We start from the raw sequence: 18,847 nt of genomic DNA on the forward strand, positions 1-18,847 counted from the left end.
CTTCTTCTTCTGAAGATGCAGAGGACTCTTCATCATTATCATTCCAAGCTATGTAGGCTTTTCTGGTCTTAGGAGGTTGTTGATTGCCTTTAGCCTTTGCAGTCTTATTTCTGTTTTGCAATTGGAAGCACTCAGATTTTATATGTCCTATCTTCCCACACTCAAAGCAGGTTATCTTGTTGTCATATGTCTTTGAATTTGAGGGTTTTCTTGATTTTCTATCCTTCTTTTTCAGAAACTTTTTGAATTTTCTGACAAGTAATCCAATTTTTGAATCTTCATCGATCTCACTATTTGAATCGTCAGTGCAGATCTCTTGTTCGGACTTTGTTTGATGTGCTTGGGCTTTCAGAGACAACCCTTTTCTTTTTCTGTCAGTATGTTCAGCCTCACTCAGTCTATGCAGTTCCATCTCATGCTCTCTTAGTTTTCCAAATAGTGTGGCAATTGACATGCTACCAAGGTCTTTTGGTTCTGCTATGGCAATGATCTTTGGCTACCACTCTCTGGTCAAGCACCTCATCACTTTGCTGATTTGCTGCTCATTGTCAATCACCTTACCAAGAGCATTTAGATTATTGACTTTGTGAGTAAATCTTGTCTGCATATCATTAACGAACTCCTCTTTCTTCATGTTGAACAGCTCATACTCATGCATTAGCGTGTTGATTCGGGGCCCTTTTTACATTTGTTGTTCCTTCATGCGTTTGTTGCAATGTGTTCCATATCTCCTTGGCAGTTTTGCAGTTAGACACCCTGAAAAATTTGTCAGCACTTAAAGCAGAGGTAATAATGTTTTTAGCCTTACCATTGTATCCAACCTTTTTCTTGTCATCCTTAGACCAATCTGATCTGGGTTTTGGGATTAATGAATGACATGTGCCAGCTATGGTTGGCACATAGGGACCATCTATTACTGCTTCTAGTATATCAAGAAAAATTAACATTCTCTCTTTCCAATACATGTAGACAGCCCCATTAAATGCAGGGGGCCTAGCCAAGGATGCACCTTCTCCAAGGAATTCTATAGAGGTCATTTTCTTTTATGAGTTAGTCTAAAAAGATCAGGCTCTGATACCAATTGTAGGAAATTATGGCCTCTATTTGTTAAAGAATATATGAGAAATGTCTTTACTAATTTTACAAGATTATTAATCAGATTAACAATGATCGGTTACAGAATTTATTCAGGAACAAAGATTCACAATTACATGAATTTTCAATATAAGAGTACAGATACAATGCTTATTCAAAAGATTAATCAAGACAGAAATTCACCAATACAAACATTCAAGAATAAGCATTCAAGCAATATCAAAATAAAGAGAAAAGATAAGAAAATCGTGCACCAGGACTTATACTGGTTCGGCTATCTGTTTGATAGCCTACGTCTAGTCCTGAAATCTAAACCAGATTTCAGCCTTTCCAATAGAATCGACTTGAGTACGTTTTACAGATTTTCCAGCTCACACATGGCCTATCTATCTAACTCACTCGCTTCTATTACAATGTCACCTTATCCCTAGAGTTACTCGCCAAACCCTCACGAGATCAAGATGAGACTTCTTCTTGATGAACACATGCACCAACAAAGATAGTCACCAATTTACACTACTAGATTTCTAGAACTTTCTTTACGGATTGTTTTTATAGAAAAGATAAAAGAGGACAAATGATGATGACTCAATCACAATATGAATTTCACACAAAAAGGATTTGCCAAATGAGTATTTTGTGTGTGGTTACAATTTTTTCTTTCAAAGTGTTTTTCCTAGTTTCTGTATTGTGAAAACGTGTAATGAATAATTGTTTCAAGTGTAGTGTATTAGTTGTGAGAAAATGTGATTGAATCAGCTTATATATATTCAGAAAACATCAGGTCAATCGATTTTATAAAAGTTTAAAACCAGTTTAATCGATTGCCCAATCGATTATCGCGTTTCTTGTTTTTCTTGAATCTTGAAAATATAAGAATGAATCGATTTGCCAATCGATTCTGTTAATGCATAAATCAGAAACTGATACTAAGATTATATCAGAATCGATTGAGTAATCGATTATAGGTGTTTTGTTCAAACAACGAGATCAAAACAATCGATTGCTCAGTCGACGCATATTCATAGTCATAATCGATTTGGCAATGAGCTGAATTCTTCCTGTAACTCAAACATTTAGTTCAATCGATTTGTAAATCGATTTGGCTGATCACAGTGACTCAGACATTTTAATGCAATCGATTTGCCAATCGACTTGGCTGGTCACAGTGAATCACAAAATCGATTACTCAATTGATGTCCCAATCGATTGTCCAATTGATTGGATTAAACCCAGAACTCCGGTTTCACTAAAAGCCTTTAAGTAATCGATTTCCCAATCGATTTACTTAGTAAAAACTTTTGTTCTGAGTCAGACAATCGATTGCCCAATTGATTCATCAATTGACTTATCAGTTAATTGATTTACTTTCTTATTTTATGATTTCATTTTTACTTTTGCAAATACTTAAGTATGAAACCATAGTGATGAATCTACTAAATAACTACTATAACCACTAATCACACTATACATATTTGCATCTTTCTCAAGCACATCCTCAAATTTTGGTTGATTCCTTGAGTTCCAAGATTTTGTTCCAAGTGTATAGTGTTTGCTTGTTTTTTCCTGAAATGTTACTCAGTTCAACCTGTTAGATTTATCAAATGATACATGTACATTGTATGTTTGTTAATTATGTCGAAATCATGATCTAGAGGACTTATGTCTAACAATAAATTTATACAACGTATAAGATTGTAACAATATTGTTTAATTAATATGACTATATGTCTTAACAAATAGTTTCAATGAATTAATAATTTTAAAATTTTAAATATAGATGATGTTGAGAATAGAGCTGTCAATTTGACAAGCCTCCTAATTATTGGTCCCAGCCCACATGTTGGAGGGGCCAAAAAATTTTATAATTTAAAAGGCCCCCAAAAAGAAGGCCCCCTAAAATTATGTCGGCTTAGTGGGCCTATAACCCATGTTTTAAAAAAAATTGATCATTTTTTTTAACTTTTTTTCGAGAAACAATTTTTTTTGGTTTTTTCACCGATAAATAAAATTCGGTTTTTTTTTTTGATAAAAAATTATTGGGGGCCTATAAGCCCCCTGAGCACCCTCTCTTAAGTCCCATGAAATAATGTGCCGAGATTTTAAAAAAATTATTTTGATAGGGGCATAATATTAAGAGTTTTTAAAAAAAAAAATTAAAGGATCTAGGAATTTAGGTCTTTTTTGACAGCTCTAGTTGAGAAGTTCGAAGAAACATTAAAACACCATCAAATCAAATATTTCAAAATTTATAAAAAAAAGAATTAAAATCATATATCAACTCAAAATCTTTAAAAAAAATATTTAAAATAATATTAACTATATTTATAATTGACGTGGTTAAATGAGTATATAATGTAATGCAAGGGATGAAGATAAGCAATGACAAATTTTGCTTGCGCAGTGCGAGTCGACATTGAAGTTGCAAATTATGATTGTTTGTTGTGGAGATGTGACGAGAAATTACAATGACGTTTTTGGATTATGATAATACCTATAACTAAGTATCTAAGAGGGGAAAATATGTGGCTCTAAATAAAACCTAGACAAAATGTTGACAAACGTGGAAGGTTTCTATAGAGTATGTATTGGTCGACATCTTGTATTTGTCTGCAGTTAGATTTTGATTTGCTAGCTTGATTGTACAATATTATCTACATTTTTTTAATAATAATAAATTTATTAAAAATTTATATAAAACTACAACATCTCAAATTTAAATTTGAAATATAACATTCAGTTTAATAATTTCGTTATTTATTAATTAAATTAAATATAAAATTTTATTTATATTTCTATATTATATTTGTTGCTTTTTTTTCTATAAATATAATAAAAAATTATTAATAAATAATGTGTTAATTATATGTGCAGATATTTTTTTAGTAAATATATAAATATTTTTAGAATATTCTTTATATATAGATTTATGTATTTAAATAGATGCTTTTAATAATTTTTAAAAAGTGCTTATACAATTATTTATAGAAATAATATTTAACTATACAATTTTATTACTCTACATAAAATGAGAGCCATGTATAACCAACCATAAAATGAGACTATGACCAGTCACTATCTGCCTCCACTTTGTCATAAAAATGCCCCCAACGCCATAAAATGAGGGGGGAACGTAATAAGAAAAGAAGAAAACCTTGTACTCCTATAATTATAAATTAAAGAAAATAAATACTCTTGGTGTGAAATGAATTAACAACTATACATCAGCAATGTAAAGTATAAAACAGATTTCATCAATCTTATCGAATGTCAACATCTTGTCAAAGTGTAGATAAATAGTTGAATAAATTGATTATGTAAAATTATTCTACAGGTAATTATTAACTATATTCAATTTATAGTATTTTTCTTAGTTAAAAACGAACATGCATCAATTCCTCTAAAACAATTGTTATAAACTTTTTAAAATTGTAAGAGTATTTTTTCTTCTGTATGTTCATGAATCTTATAAATCAATCACATATAAGACTACATTTCTGAGTTTGTGGAACTCTTCCTCTGGGTCGTAGCTGCCTTTTGCCAGCTTAGTCAATGGCCTTATGGGCCATTTGGTGATTATCACTTGAAACCGACAAACTTTCATTGATATTTTAAAAAATTGTTTTTTTTTAAGTATCAACAAATTTAATTTTAAATTTTTTGCAATATAAATTGAATCTAAGACAATTTTTTTATTTAAAAAGTAAAAAAAAATTAATAGAAAAATGTAATACGGGTAATTTGGGTTGAATATGATATGAGATAGGAATTAAATATTGTTTGAGGTATAATTTTCTTGTCATTTTACGTGGTAAATGTTTTATGATTAATTTTTTTTTGACATAGTAAATGTTTTATCATCAATTTTATATTATCAGGCAAATCACAATATTTATATATATATGATTTTAAAAATAATAAATAAATAAAAATAAATAAATATTTTTTTATGGTATGTGTAACACCATAAGTTAATTTTTTAGAATATAACTTGAACGTTAGTATAATTCGACAAAAGAGATGGTTAATACAAATTCCGACACAAAATCATGCAAATGTATTAGTGCACATACTAATCCTTCAAAGAAATAGAAAAAATATAGATTGCGTAACACATTTATGACTCAAAATAATTTCTTAAAAGTTTTAAATGATATAAGTTTGAGACAACTTTCAAATGTTAAGAATTGTTTTATTGAATATATATTTTTTAAATTGTAACATTTTTAAACTTAAAATATTTTTCTCTCTCATTCATTATTTTTTTCTCCACATCTTATTCATTTAATATTTTTCGAATTTTTTCAAGAGATATAAACTAATACAAAACTATTGCGGTCAATAACAATATCAAAATAAAATTTTATTCAGTGTCATATTATTTTGGTATCTTTGTGATAGTTAGAATAGAATAATTCTTATCCATATGCACGGTGAATGAGGGAGAGGTGTATCTTTAGTTAGTTTTCTTCTTTTTAGTAAAATTCCAAATTGTATTAACAGCATTATTGCTAATAATAATAGGTAAGTTTACCTTTGTTAAAATTATCATTTCGATGTTTTTTAATTACTTTGCAAAAACTTAAATGTATATGTTATTATGTTTTGTTGTTGTGGGGTCATTTTGCTACCTTTTTGTTTGGTCTCTTTATTTTTGGGTAATACCTTTTTGTTTGGTCAAAGAGGTTCTTAATTTACTGCATGCAATGGCTAAAAGGCAAGAAATGGGCTTTAGCAAGAAAGGTAGCCCATTTCTTAAGGTGTGGCCTATTTGCCATTTTTATTTCATTCTTATATTTTTAAAAGTCTTTAAAAATTTCCAAAATATTTCAATCAGATCAATCAATCCAAACAATATTTGTAAAAAACAAAAAAAAAAAATAGAATTGTTACAATGGATAATCGAGTAGGTGCAGTCATCAAGTTGCATAGTAGGTGTGTTAATAAATGAAGCGAGGTGTATAAGTAAAATACATTGTTTATTATTTTTTTCTGTCTTAAAAATAATTTTTCATTTTGATATAAATTAGAGGTTTGTACCGTGCACCCCCCACTTTAACCTCCCACTCCCCCATATATGAAAATTCCAAAAAAATTTACTTTTCTTTTTTCACCCACTTCATTCGAAACTTTTAATTATTCGAATCTGACCCTACCAAACATTTGAAATATTGAAACATTCGAAATACAAAAGTAAGTAAAAATTCGAAACTTCCAAATATTCGAAATAGGATTTTACTAAAAATTTGAAAGTTTATATGATGACGAAACTTTCGAAGTTCATTTTTCCCAGAAATAATGAATCTTTCAAAACTTTCATTGAATACGAAACTTTCGAAATGCAGAAAGTTTCGAACGATATGAAAGTTTCGAAATGCAAAACTTTCGAACATATTGAAACTTTCAAAGATTCAACTTTCGGAAGTTTGAAATTCAATGGAAGTTTCGAATTTTGAAAAATTCGAAAGTTTCGAAATTTTTGAAACTTTCAAACTGACATAATTCGATTGTTTGAAACTTTTGAAGAATATGTGTTTTGGAAGTTTCAGATTCATCGAAACTTTCGAAATTTTCTGAAATTTGTGTTTCGGAACTTTCAAATTCATCAAAAGTTCCGAAAGTTATAGCTTCGAAAGTTTCACATTCTTTCAAACTTTCAAAGGTTTCTGGAAAAGTTCATTTTGAAACTTTCAGATTTATCGAAAGTTTCGAAATTTGTATTTAATTCTGTTAATTTAGGTTTCGAATGTTTTGAATTTAACAAAAGTTTTGAAATATAGAAAAAAAAACTCACTTTGAATAATTTCGAAAGTTTCAAACTTTCGAATATTCTGAAATTTTTGAAAAGTCAAAAAGGATAAGATAATCAATATCAAAAATTGGGGAGGTGGGAGGTAAAAACGGGGAGTGCATAGTACATTTCTCTATAAATTAGTCATAGGAATTTTTGGTATTTCATAAAATTTGTGGGATAATTGCGGGAATATATGCAGTATGCTTTTTTTTCAAATGATCTTAATAAATGGCAAGGAGGCCCATCAAATCTCACGGGCCAAAAGACTTCACTAATTGAATGGTTTTAAAATTAAATTTTGTATCCGATAATTGGTCTTATATTCTTCCATTTAAAAATATATCTTTAATTTACTAAAATATCCTTAAATGAATATTAAAAACTAAATTAAATTTGGATTTTTTCATTATACACTCCTTATTTCAAAAAATTTAAAAAAGTAATTTTTTTAAATATAATTTCTAACCGAAAATTTCATAAACGAAATTTTCTATAATTATATTTTAATATAAAAAATTTCAAAAATTAATTTTTTGGAAGTTAGTTTCAATCAGAAATTTGAAATATCCAGTAGGTGTTGTTTTCAACTAGAAATTTTTATTGAAATTTCTGATATTAAATATAATTACTGAAAACTTCAAATTTTTGGTTGAAACTAACTCCCGAAAATTTCAAAAATTAAATTTCCGATATTGAAATTTAACTATAAAAAATTTGGTTTATGAAATTTCCGGGTAAGGTTTTTTTGTTCCATATTTTTTGTTTACATTTTTTTCAGTGAGAACCTGAGGAGCGAAAAATAATGTGGAACATTCTCGAGTTTGACCTTCTACATAATCTAATAGGAAAACTGTCGTTAAAAAAATGAGAAAGAGAAACAAATAGATGCAAAAAGAGGAGAATTATTATATTCAACTTGAGTTTGAGCAAGAGGAGCAACATTATCCTGCGTTTGAGGACCATATACAACATGATGATTAGGAGGAACATGAGCAACACTGGGATAACATGCATCAGCAACGTGAACAACCTCTTATTCGTTTTCTAACTTTTCTTCCTTTGCGGTAATGTCCAACTCTGAATTGTTTTCTAACTTTTCTTTCCTAGGACCACTATTCATGGTTAATTTCCTCTAATGTATATGAACTAGCATCCAACGAGTTTGTAACACCTTCCAACTTTTATCCTAACAACTCATATGCACAAGATAATCTATGAGAGTTTTTAAGTATACAACGACACACGACTTTGTTGTTATCGACATAGCTGACTGTCTTGTGTTCATCAACAATATCAGCTAAAGTTTTTCTGATACAACTCAAGTCAAATTCTCATAGAATGAATTGTTGTGTATATGCTTTTTGTGACCCTTACTTGTCTCAAATAACCATTTTATCTTAATAATTTGCAACTTCAACATATCATTCATATCATCTCATGTCTTACAGAAATATCTTTTATTGTGTTCTAAAAATCTCTTCAATGATCAATGAGCAAACTCGACCCTAATATTCAAACATAAAAAGGTGGTATTATTTCAATAAAAAATCTATCAAACATGCATGTTTAATCCTAAACATGTATAAATATAAAACAAAATGCAAAGTTTTAATGACATGTCTATTAGTCGTAGTATTTTCTAGATGCAACACTCGATTGATTTATGCTTCAATAAATATTTCGTTGTGAGGAGCCAACCATATGTCGTTAACGTCGTCAAAGAAAATAATATTATCGACACATACTTGCTCAAATATTTGCAAAAATTCTTCATACTCCTTCTTTTCATAACAACAAATAATTTTCCTCCACAAATCTAGAATAAGTTTATGCATATCCTTCTTCAATATATATATTTGCATTTGGCTCCAACGTTTTTGTTGATATGAAGTTGACAAAGTAAATTTGTTAAAGATGAAAATACAACTTCAATTGCATTCATCAAAGCATGTTCTTTATTAATCACGATCACTTGAGGAACAACTTCAAACAATGGTAACATATACTTGTTGGTTTTGTAGGGGATATCCATTATCAATACAAGAGGAACATGTTCAACAAAGTTATGGAATTTGGGTGCATCCAAAACATGTCCCTCACAATGTTGGAGTCTTCATCAGTTCTACTCTAACAAGCATATTTCTTAGTTTCAAGTAGCTTAAATAGATGTTGCATGTCAGTTTTTGGTCCTTTCAAATTCTCCATGTATGTGGTTCGTCGCTTATAAATTTGAGAAATATTAGACATGTTCTCCTTATCTCGATCTTTTAAAGATGACAAGATGTTTCTCAGTGCAACGTGATACTTCGTCAGCCCGTTAACATGATTATTATCTTCTTCTTTTAAGCGTCCTACAAATGCATTATTCTCAAAAGTAGCCACTAACTCATGGTTGTGAAGTCCACACATTAAACTAATAATTTATCCCTCGTCATTCTTCAATGGTCTCGATATGAGTTTCAACAGGCAACCTCACCTTTTAGTTAATGTCTCTGAGTTACTTTTATTTGACTTATATTTTCCACATCTATCACAACCAAGAATTAATTTTGACTTCCTTCCCCTCTTTTTGGTCTCTATGTCAGGGCGAGTAATCACAACAAATACTCGATTTGTCGGCCAACCTCTCTTGCCCATGATATGACAACTTCTCGTGACTCAAAAATATGATTAGTTGTAAATGCTTCAGTCAAATCTATACATAATTGTAATTTTTTGTCCCTACAAAAAAAGTTTAAAAAAATTCAGAATAAAAGATAATAATAATAAATTTATGTACCAAAAATGTGTAGAATAAAATTAATTACCGGAAATTTTGTGGCGTGAAATTTCCGAAACACAAATTACACTGCTGGAAATTTTGAAAATACAATTTCTGGTTGTGTTAATTTGTGTACCGAATTTTTAGTGGAAAAATTTAATTACCAGATATTTTGGTGAGGGGTAGGATTTTGGAGTAATTTTTTTTTACCTTTAATTGGATGAAAATGAGTGGGATAGAATTGAATTTTACATTTAGTCGGTATAAGTTCAACTGTAGTGTATAAAATTCAATTTTTAGAATTTTGTATTTATAAAATGTTGATTCAATTTTCAGAAATTTGTACTTATAAAATGTTGATTGCGAGGATGAACCATTTGAATAGAGTTTTGGTAATCTCACCGGCCATATAAGTTTTTATTTGACAAAAAATCTTGAACAATTAACCCTATATATATATATATATTTTTTACCATCTAAAGATTTCCGCAACAACCAATTTAAGTTTTTCGATACGCAAAAGTTTTTCAGAAAACTTAATTTAGATTCTTCGTTACAAAAGCTTGAAAACATAGACTGCCGAAAAACTTGCGAATAAATTTTCCGATAGAGACGATTTTTTCTTAAAATTATTTATAAACTACCAGAAAACTTAAGGGTTTCAATTTTTTCGATACAAACTACTTTTGTTTTGAAAAACAAATTTTTTTTAAATTTCCAGAAAAAATTGGGTTTTCAATTCCAGAACAAGTTGTGTATCAGCAAATTTAAAAAAAAAAATCCCGTACAGACAGATTTGTTTTGAAATTATTTTTTAAAATTTTTGGAGACTTTGGAGTTTCAAGTTTTTCAGAACAGGTTGTGTATTGAAAAACTTTTAAAATTTTCCGGAATTGAATAATTTTTTTTGAAAAAATTTTATTTTTAAATTTCCAGAAAACTTGTAGTTTCAAGTTTTCCGGTACAGACTATTTTTGTTTTGAAAATTTTTTTTTTTTTTTTAAATTTCTAGAAAAATTTGGGGTTTCAATTCCAGAACAAGTTGTGTATCAGCAAATTTGAAAGAAAAAAAAAATCCCGTACATGTTTCCAAATGAGATAATTGTCTCTTCAACATAGCGGCATCTCTTTTTGGAAGAGAGTTCGGTTTTCCCGTCTTTTGCTCCATTCTCAAGTCCCTGAACTTACGAAGTCTAGTTTCTGTAGTATACCAATTCGTTAACATACCTCCGAGCCATTTTTTATTAACATAATGACATCGAGCTCTTATTGCAGCCCGTGTTACTGAATCAACTGCTTTTTTTTTTTGTACCAACAATTAAGAATTGTTTTCCTCTGCTTGCTGCATCAAAAACCAAATCGCAAGCTTCGGATAAAAAACGAGCAGTTCGAGTAAGATTTATAATATGAATACCCTTACGCTTTGCTGATATATAAGGTGCCATTCTAGGATTCCATTTCCTAGTATCATGGCCAAAATGAACTCCAGCTTCCATCATCTCTTCAAAAGTTATGTTCCAATATCTTTTTGTCATTTATCCCCACACTTTATTTTTATTTTATAAAAAAAAATAGAAAAATAGACAGATTTGTTTTGAAGTTCTTTTTTAAAATTTTCGGAGACTTTGGGGTTTCAGGTTTTTTAGAACAGGCTGTGTGTACCAAAAAACTTTTAAAATTTTCTGGAACTGAATAATTTTTTTAAAAAAAAAAATTTATTTTTAAATTTCCAGAAAACTTGTAGTTTCAAGTTTTCCAAAAGTTTTCCCAAGTATAACTTTTGTATGGGAAAATTTAGAAAAAAAAATTCTAAAAAAAGAAAATTTTGACACTAATTATATATAAAAAAACTGAAATGATATTGTGAATTGAAAATGAAAACTTTTAATATTTATATGAAATTAAAAACGTCATTTCATAACATTTGTAGGGTAGGAGTATAACATGAGGTATTTTCAACCATCTTTTGTAGATATTGTAAATACAGGAGAAAAAACAAAAGAAGACAGAGTATGATTATTCATTATACATATAAACACAAAATTTCACTTCAAAACCAATACAGGCTTTGTTAATCTTTTATCATTACAAAATTTGAATTACAAAATAATATAACAACATTCAATTAATCAGATTCTGTACATTTCAAAGTAAACAAAAACTTCATCAAAACCTTTTTCAGCTTTGATATACCTCCTAATATCATACAACATACAATCTTCAAGACACATTTAAATACACTCAATTAACATATGCTGTTTAATTTCAGACCCATTTTCAATGCAGTTAAGAATCGCTGCATTTACGTAGTCGGGATATTTGTGGCCGTTTGATCGAAATTAGATGGTCCAAACTCAAATTCAGTATTTTTAATTATAAAATTAAAATAAAAAAGATATATTTTTTAATTGTTTGATCCCAATCAAACGGATCACAAAACCCCGACTTCGTGAATTTGCGATTCTTTTACCGCAAGAAATCTGAATTCCTGAATTTTCTATTCATTCTTTTGAAAACTTTAAGATAAAAAAAAAAATAAATATATTAAACAATTCATCTTGGTCCTGAGAGCTCCATGGCTTGAACTAATAACAAAGAATCATCAGTAAGATCAGAATATCTATCTGACAAAGATGATTCATGAGGTTTGTATTTGGCATTGGAATTATCAGTTGTTTTTTGATAAGCTTCCCATCTCTCAGCTAGTCCATCACCTTCAAGCATCCTTACAACTTCAGACATTTTAGGTCTATTGCTTGGAAGGTATTGTGTACACAAGAGAGCTACTTGAACCATTTCTTCAAGCTCATTTTTGTCATAGTTGCTTTTTAGATCTTTGTCTACTAGCAATTCTAGCTTCTTCTCTTGATGAATTTTCTTCACCTGAATTCAATCATATAAGGACTTGTTATTCGATTTGAGATTAACGGTAGGTCGGTGCACGAGGCTCACATGCAGAGAGACTATTTTTAATTTGAGTTAATACCTAATTTATAATTTTAAATTGTAGAACTATATCAATCTAATCATCTACATTAACAAAATTTCAAAATGATCTATGAAATTTTAAAATGTTAATCAGATTCCTCCCTTTGCTAGTATTGGGGGGCAATAATAATATTAAATTGGTATTGTGAGGGATGTATTTGAACTAAGTGAATAATGTCAAACATGCATTTGATAACATATTCAGACTTAAGGACAAATTTGATTAACATTTTATAATTTTAGTGATCATTTTGGAATATTGATAATATGGAGGGGTAGAACTATATCAATCTAATCATCTACATTAACAAAATTTCAAAATGATCTATGAAATTTTAAAATGTTAATCAGATTCCTCCCTTTGCTAGTATTGGGGGGCAATAATAATATTAAATTGGTATTGTGAGGGATGTATTTGAACTAAGTGAATAATGTCAAACATGCATTTGATAACATATTCAGACTTAAGGACAAATTTGATTAACATTTTATAATTTTAGTGATCATTTTGGAATATTGATAATATGGAGGGAATAAGTTGATTCGATACTACGACCTCCAGGTCACAAGGCAACAACATTATAGCTGCGTATATTCTGACATTCTATATTTGATTTTTTTTTTTAACCCTCTTATTCCCATGAAAATGGAGCTTTAGTAATCTAGAATTCGGTGAAGCTTGGCCAAAAACTGTTCCAGTCAGGATTCAAATTCAGGTACTTCCGAGCAATTCATCCATAACTAAAGTTTCCTTAACCACCTGAGCCCCATCACTTACATACTCATTTGACTTAAGATTAAGAGGAAATTTTTTAATGAATAATAAATGGAAAGAAAATAGCATTAATTACCCAATCAAGCATGGCTCCTTTTTGGTTAGCAGCTTTTCCAAACTCTAAGGCTCTCTGTCCTGTAATTAATTCAAGAAGCAGAATGCCAAATCCAAACACATCAGTCTTCTCAGAAGATTGTCCTGTGGATAGATATTCTGGGGCAATATGCCCTACAGTTCCTCTCACTGCAGTTGTGACATGAGAATCTTGGTGATCCAAAAGCTTTGCCAAACCAAAATCTCCAACTACAGCTTCATAATAGTTATCTAGCAATATGTTTGCAGCTTTTACATCCCTATGAATTATCTTTGGATCACATTGCTCATGAAGGTATAATAGTCCTCTTGCTGCTCCTAATGCAATGTTCTTTCTTGTGCCCCAATCCAAGACTGGTTTACCTGAAAAATCACAAAATTTGGATGTATATTTTGTGAAAACATTTTTATTTTATTTTCTTAAAATTTGTGTTAATATTACTCGTTAATAAAGATGTAAGAGACTTTGAAATGAATAATTGTCTACATTTTGTAGAAACAATGAAAATGACAACATTGCTTTCACTATTTCCAGAAATGCATCTTCATTAACTAATATTTCATCTTATGTTCATGATAATGGTTTACTTCAAGAGTTTTTTATCAAAGTAAAATGAACACACATTTTAGGAAATATTTTTCACAAACTAAACGGCCCCTAAATTAGGTAGTCTAAATTTGTATATGAAAGTTTTGAGTATGGCTCGAATTCACTAATAAATAGAGTAGACGCTCGAGTGAAGTAAATTTGTACTTTGTACTCCTAATTCATGCAAATTAACCATGAGGTGTTAGTTCAGTCACAAAACTGACATCAAAACTATCCCTAAATTAGGAACACTAAAATTTGCATATGAAAGTGATGAGTATGGCTCGTATTCGTTGACAAGTAGGGCAAACACTCAAGTGTAGTGGATTTGTACTTTGCAATACTAATACACTGCAGATTGATCATGAGGTATCGGCTCAATGGTAAGAGTTTGACTTTGTAACCTCAAGATACAGACTTCAAATCCGTTCAGAGACAATTGTAAGAAATGGTCATCAGTGTCATTTTAATTAATAATAATTCATTGAAAACTATACCATATTATTTAAACAAAGCTTTGTACTTTGTAGCCCTAATTTATTGCATAATAAAAAACTACAGCAGTCACTCTAATCAATCGTTGTGTTCTTGTGCATTTATTTATCTGTTTAGTTTAGAACCGAATTTACTATTCTAACATAAATTTTACAAATGAGCTTACCCTTCAATCGAGAAGCAACACTCCCATTGCACATGTAAGGATAAACCAAAAGCCTTTCAGTTGGTGTCATGCAAAATCCATAAAGTCTAAGAAGGTTTCTATGCACTGCAAGGCTAATCATTTCAACTTCAGTCTGAAATTGAATCTCTCCTCCAGCTGCATTGCCATCTTTAAGCCTCTTTACAGCTACAATAGTACCATCTGATAGAACTCCTTTGTACACATTTCCAAAACCACCTTTTCCAAGTATGTTTTTGTTGCTGAAGTTGTGAGTTGCAATCTGAAGTTCTCTAAATGGAAACCTCTTCAAGTTTCCAAGGTAAACTTCTTCATGATGCCGGTCTAAAACATTTAAGAATTTGTCATAAATCGGAGAAACTATATTGAACCTCAAAATTATACGGCTTAAAAAGGGTATGAACTACCGGTGTAAATTTGTTTTACACTGATAATCAATATGAGCTACCATTTTGCCACTTCATACAAACAATTTCAAAATATACATTAAGGAGTTGAATGACGAGTTAGAGTAGTGCACTCTTATTAGATGTTAGTGTAAAACAAATTTACATTGTTCATGTATTGTCTTTAAAGTTTCTAATGAAAAAGTACCTTTGACATCAAAAAATGGTTGTTGATTATGCTTGTGTCTCCACCAAAGAACAACTCCAAAACCAATAACTATCAAGCAGAGACATCCAAGACTCAACCCAAAAGCCATCGCCATTTTATGAGTTTTCGGCCGGACTGATGGTAAAGCATCTAGGGAAGCAAAGATATTGCAATCAACATCAAAGCAATAACAATACAAAGCATCGTTCTAAATTGCAATCTGCAACCACAGTATAAAAGTTGTATAGGTCTGTGCAACGACGTTGCAACAACAATTATGGCCGCATTTCGCCATATTATTAAGGTTTGCAACTAACCACAACCGGAATTTAGAACCATGATGCATAGTAAATATTAAAGTACAATATATAGAAAATTAACACAATGCATAATTAATCATAATTTTGTTTTCAATGACCTTACCTTCACTGTTGTTTAAGTTCATGGATATTGGCATTAGTGTCATTCCATGACAATTTGGTTCATTTCCAGTAGCACAAACAAGAGGGTTACCAACAATGCTGAAACAACAACAACAAAATTCCACTTAGAACTCAATTTTATGTTTTTCATTCATGCAAAAAAAATCACATACATTTAAATAGAGATTTACCTGAATGATTTGGCCAAAATTCTTGGTACTGGTCCACTAAGATTATTGTAGGACAAATCACTGAATTATAAATCACAACAAATTAACATCTTTAACAACACAATAAATACAAACAAAATTAATGCATAATATAAAAAAAAGAAGAGTTTGTGTATATTACAGAAAAGCAAGTTGTGTCATGTTAGCTAGTGATTCTGGACATTCACCAACAAGACTATTATTATTCAGCCTCCTGAAACAATTTCAATAACTTTTCAGCTTCAAACATCACAAAAATTGATAATAAAAAAATAGCTAAATCTTAAAATTTCAAAATTATATTCTTACAAGTATTGGAGACTTCTTAGGTGACCAAGAGAAGGAGGAATTTCACCACTGAAGAAGTTATTTGAGAGATCAAGAGTTTGAAGCTTAGGAAGTTTTCCTAATTCTGAAGGGATTGATCCAGTTATGTTGTTATTCTGTAAAAGTCTGAAAAGTAATCAAAAACAAATAATCTCAGTTTGTTTGCAGACCACTTTAAAATACACGACAAAATATTATTAGTGACAAAGTAGCATTGTTGCCATGATCTATTAAGATTCAACCCTTGTCACTTCGATTCGTTCAATAAAAAAGAATTAAGAACATCCACGTTGAAATGTTAAATTGCATAGTGCATGTGTGAATTGCAGGCGAGTTTGGCTAAATCATGGTATGTCACCGTAAATTTAGTAAAAGTTGCATCCTAAAGTTTCAACAAATTTACGGCACCAGCACAATTTCATCAAATTCATCGTGAATTCAAACATGCGGGTAGTGTATTCTGAGTTTTGATTACTTACACAATCTGAAGGTTGGTTAAATTGCCTATGCTTGGAGATAAAGTACCTGACAAACTTTGACTAGGGGTGCCCCTACACCAAACAAGACCATTTTCATACAAACATTTAAAACCAAATTACTGTTATAATAATTATTGATCTTTTTTTAAATTTTCATTTTTCAATTTCAAAATACAATATTGAAGAAAAGCTTATTCAACTTACAAGCCAATGACAAGATTTTCATTAGAACATGTGACCATAGTCCAACTACATGGATCAACTGCATCCCCATCCCAATTATCAAGAACACCATGCGGATCCATTAAAAAGTCTTTTATACCCATTAAAGCTTGAACTGCAAAAAGAAAAAAGAAATGGTAGAAACCCAATTCAAAACTCTACACATGGAACTCATATGAACCTAGCAACATGTAACTTGTAAGTAAAAAATTTCAAATTTTACCTTCAAAGTTTACACCTTTAGGAGAAAGTAAAGCATTTGAAGAGCTCAAAAACAAGAACAATGCAAAACAAAGAAGAACTACTCCTCTTGGTTTCACCATTTTCAACATGAAATTTATTTTCAAGAAACAGAACACCAGTAGTACTAATTTGAGAATCCTTAACTAACTGTAACTGATAATGATGATGTTTTATTTTTCAAATGTTTGAAACAGTTTTCAAATGGATGTTGTTGTTTTCCTCACTTTGATTTGATGTTCAAAACAAGAAAAGAAAGAAAAAAAACTTAGTTTCTTCTTTTACATGATAGAATCTCATTCACCCAAAAATATTGTGTCAGATTAAGTGGAGAGGAAGAAAAATAGAAAAGAAAAGAGAAAGATGTGTTTTTGTGCAGTATAAAGGGAACTAGCATGCCTGTCACTGACTCACGAACCTGTAAACAAAAATAAAATTCTAATTTTTGTTATAAAACAAGTTTAATGGACAGTAAAAAAAATCTCAAGATGTAGAGAATGTTTACAAAGAAAGATATTGGATTCGAACTCAAAGTCCCGATTTGAGTTTAATTCTTATCAATTAAACAAATTTTTGTTGAATAATTTTATATCAGTTAAAATCATCAACAATTTTAAGTTTATAAAAATTTAATAGCGGCGACAATTATAAAATAATTATTAATTCAGTTTAGTTAATAATATTTTGTCTTCTCTTAATTTTTTTTATATAAAAAAAATTCAAATGTATATTTGATAGGGGTAAAATTGGAAATTGACTTTTGAGTCAATCATGCACATGCACATAAAGTAGAAAAAGGATTTCATGACTCATTATCTATACATGCATTAGAACAGTAGTAAATTAAAAAAGTATTGGAAGTTGAGGAATATGAGACATCATTAGATTTTATTTTATTCAAAATTAAGCATATCCATGTACAGTATTAAAGAATAACACCACAGTGATTTAATTTTTCATTCCCTTTCTAGTGAAAATGACCATTCATAATTTTAATTAAATCATTCAAATAATAGTGATTATTTTTATACGCCGATAATATAAATTTTTTATATTATAGTGTTACATTTTTTTAACTTGTTTTTAAAATACTTTTTAAAACTTATATAAAATAATTTAATTCAATATATATATATAAAAAGTCTACACCGTTAATGTATACAGAATAAATAAAAATATACATATAATTGCCAAGATGGGCATTTCAAAAATTATTCATGCATGAATTGGATTGTGCTTGCTTGTTGGGGACTATAGAGAATCCTAAATTCTCTGTGCATTCAATAAAGTCCTAAAATCCAAATATTTTTATATTTAATTATTAATTAAGGTGTAGAGAATGTGAGAATCTCGAGGAGATGGAGTGTAGTGGAGGATGGAGATTGATGATGGATTTGGTGACCCACCATGGATGAACCATGAAAATCTCTGTTGCCTTTCTTATGTTTTATTATAAACAAACTTCTAATTAATATATTTGTGGATGTACATGGTGGTGTAATATTATATTAAAGTAAATAATATAGAATAAAAAATTTAGAAATTTACTATAACATATTATGACAATTATAATATAAATG

General features: G+C 29.7%; 2 protein-coding genes across 2 annotated transcripts; both read right to left on the reverse strand.

The window, feature by feature from the left end:
* Positions 1-682: 682 nt before the first annotated feature.
* Positions 683-11,149, reverse strand: LOC140919646 (small ribosomal subunit protein uS2c-like). Its single transcript, XM_073366248.1, has 3 exons — positions 10,963-11,149; positions 10,734-10,850; positions 683-756 (listed from the first exon to the last, which is right to left on the reverse strand). The coding sequence occupies exons 1-3, from the start codon at positions 11,147-11,149 to the stop codon at positions 683-685; spliced, it is 378 nt and encodes a 125-aa protein (XP_073222349.1).
* A 499-nt stretch (positions 11,150-11,648) lies between these two features.
* Positions 11,649-17,751, reverse strand: LOC101489899 (protein NSP-INTERACTING KINASE 1-like). Its single transcript, XM_004491707.4, has 11 exons — positions 17,251-17,751; positions 17,010-17,142; positions 16,806-16,877; positions 16,309-16,452; positions 16,142-16,213; positions 15,982-16,041; positions 15,792-15,889; positions 15,369-15,518; positions 14,757-15,098; positions 13,490-13,869; positions 11,649-12,533 (listed from the first exon to the last, which is right to left on the reverse strand). Exons 1-11 carry the CDS (start codon positions 17,357-17,359, stop codon positions 12,204-12,206), a joined length of 1,890 nt encoding a protein of 629 aa, XP_004491764.1. The 5' UTR covers positions 17,360-17,751; the 3' UTR covers positions 11,649-12,203.
* Positions 17,752-18,847: the final 1,096 nt, after the last annotated feature.

Source organism: Cicer arietinum, chromosome 3 (assembly GCF_000331145.2).
Source record: "Cicer arietinum cultivar CDC Frontier isolate Library 1 chromosome 3, Cicar.CDCFrontier_v2.0, whole genome shotgun sequence".
Classification (NCBI taxonomy): Eukaryota; Viridiplantae; Streptophyta; class Magnoliopsida; order Fabales; family Fabaceae; genus Cicer; species Cicer arietinum.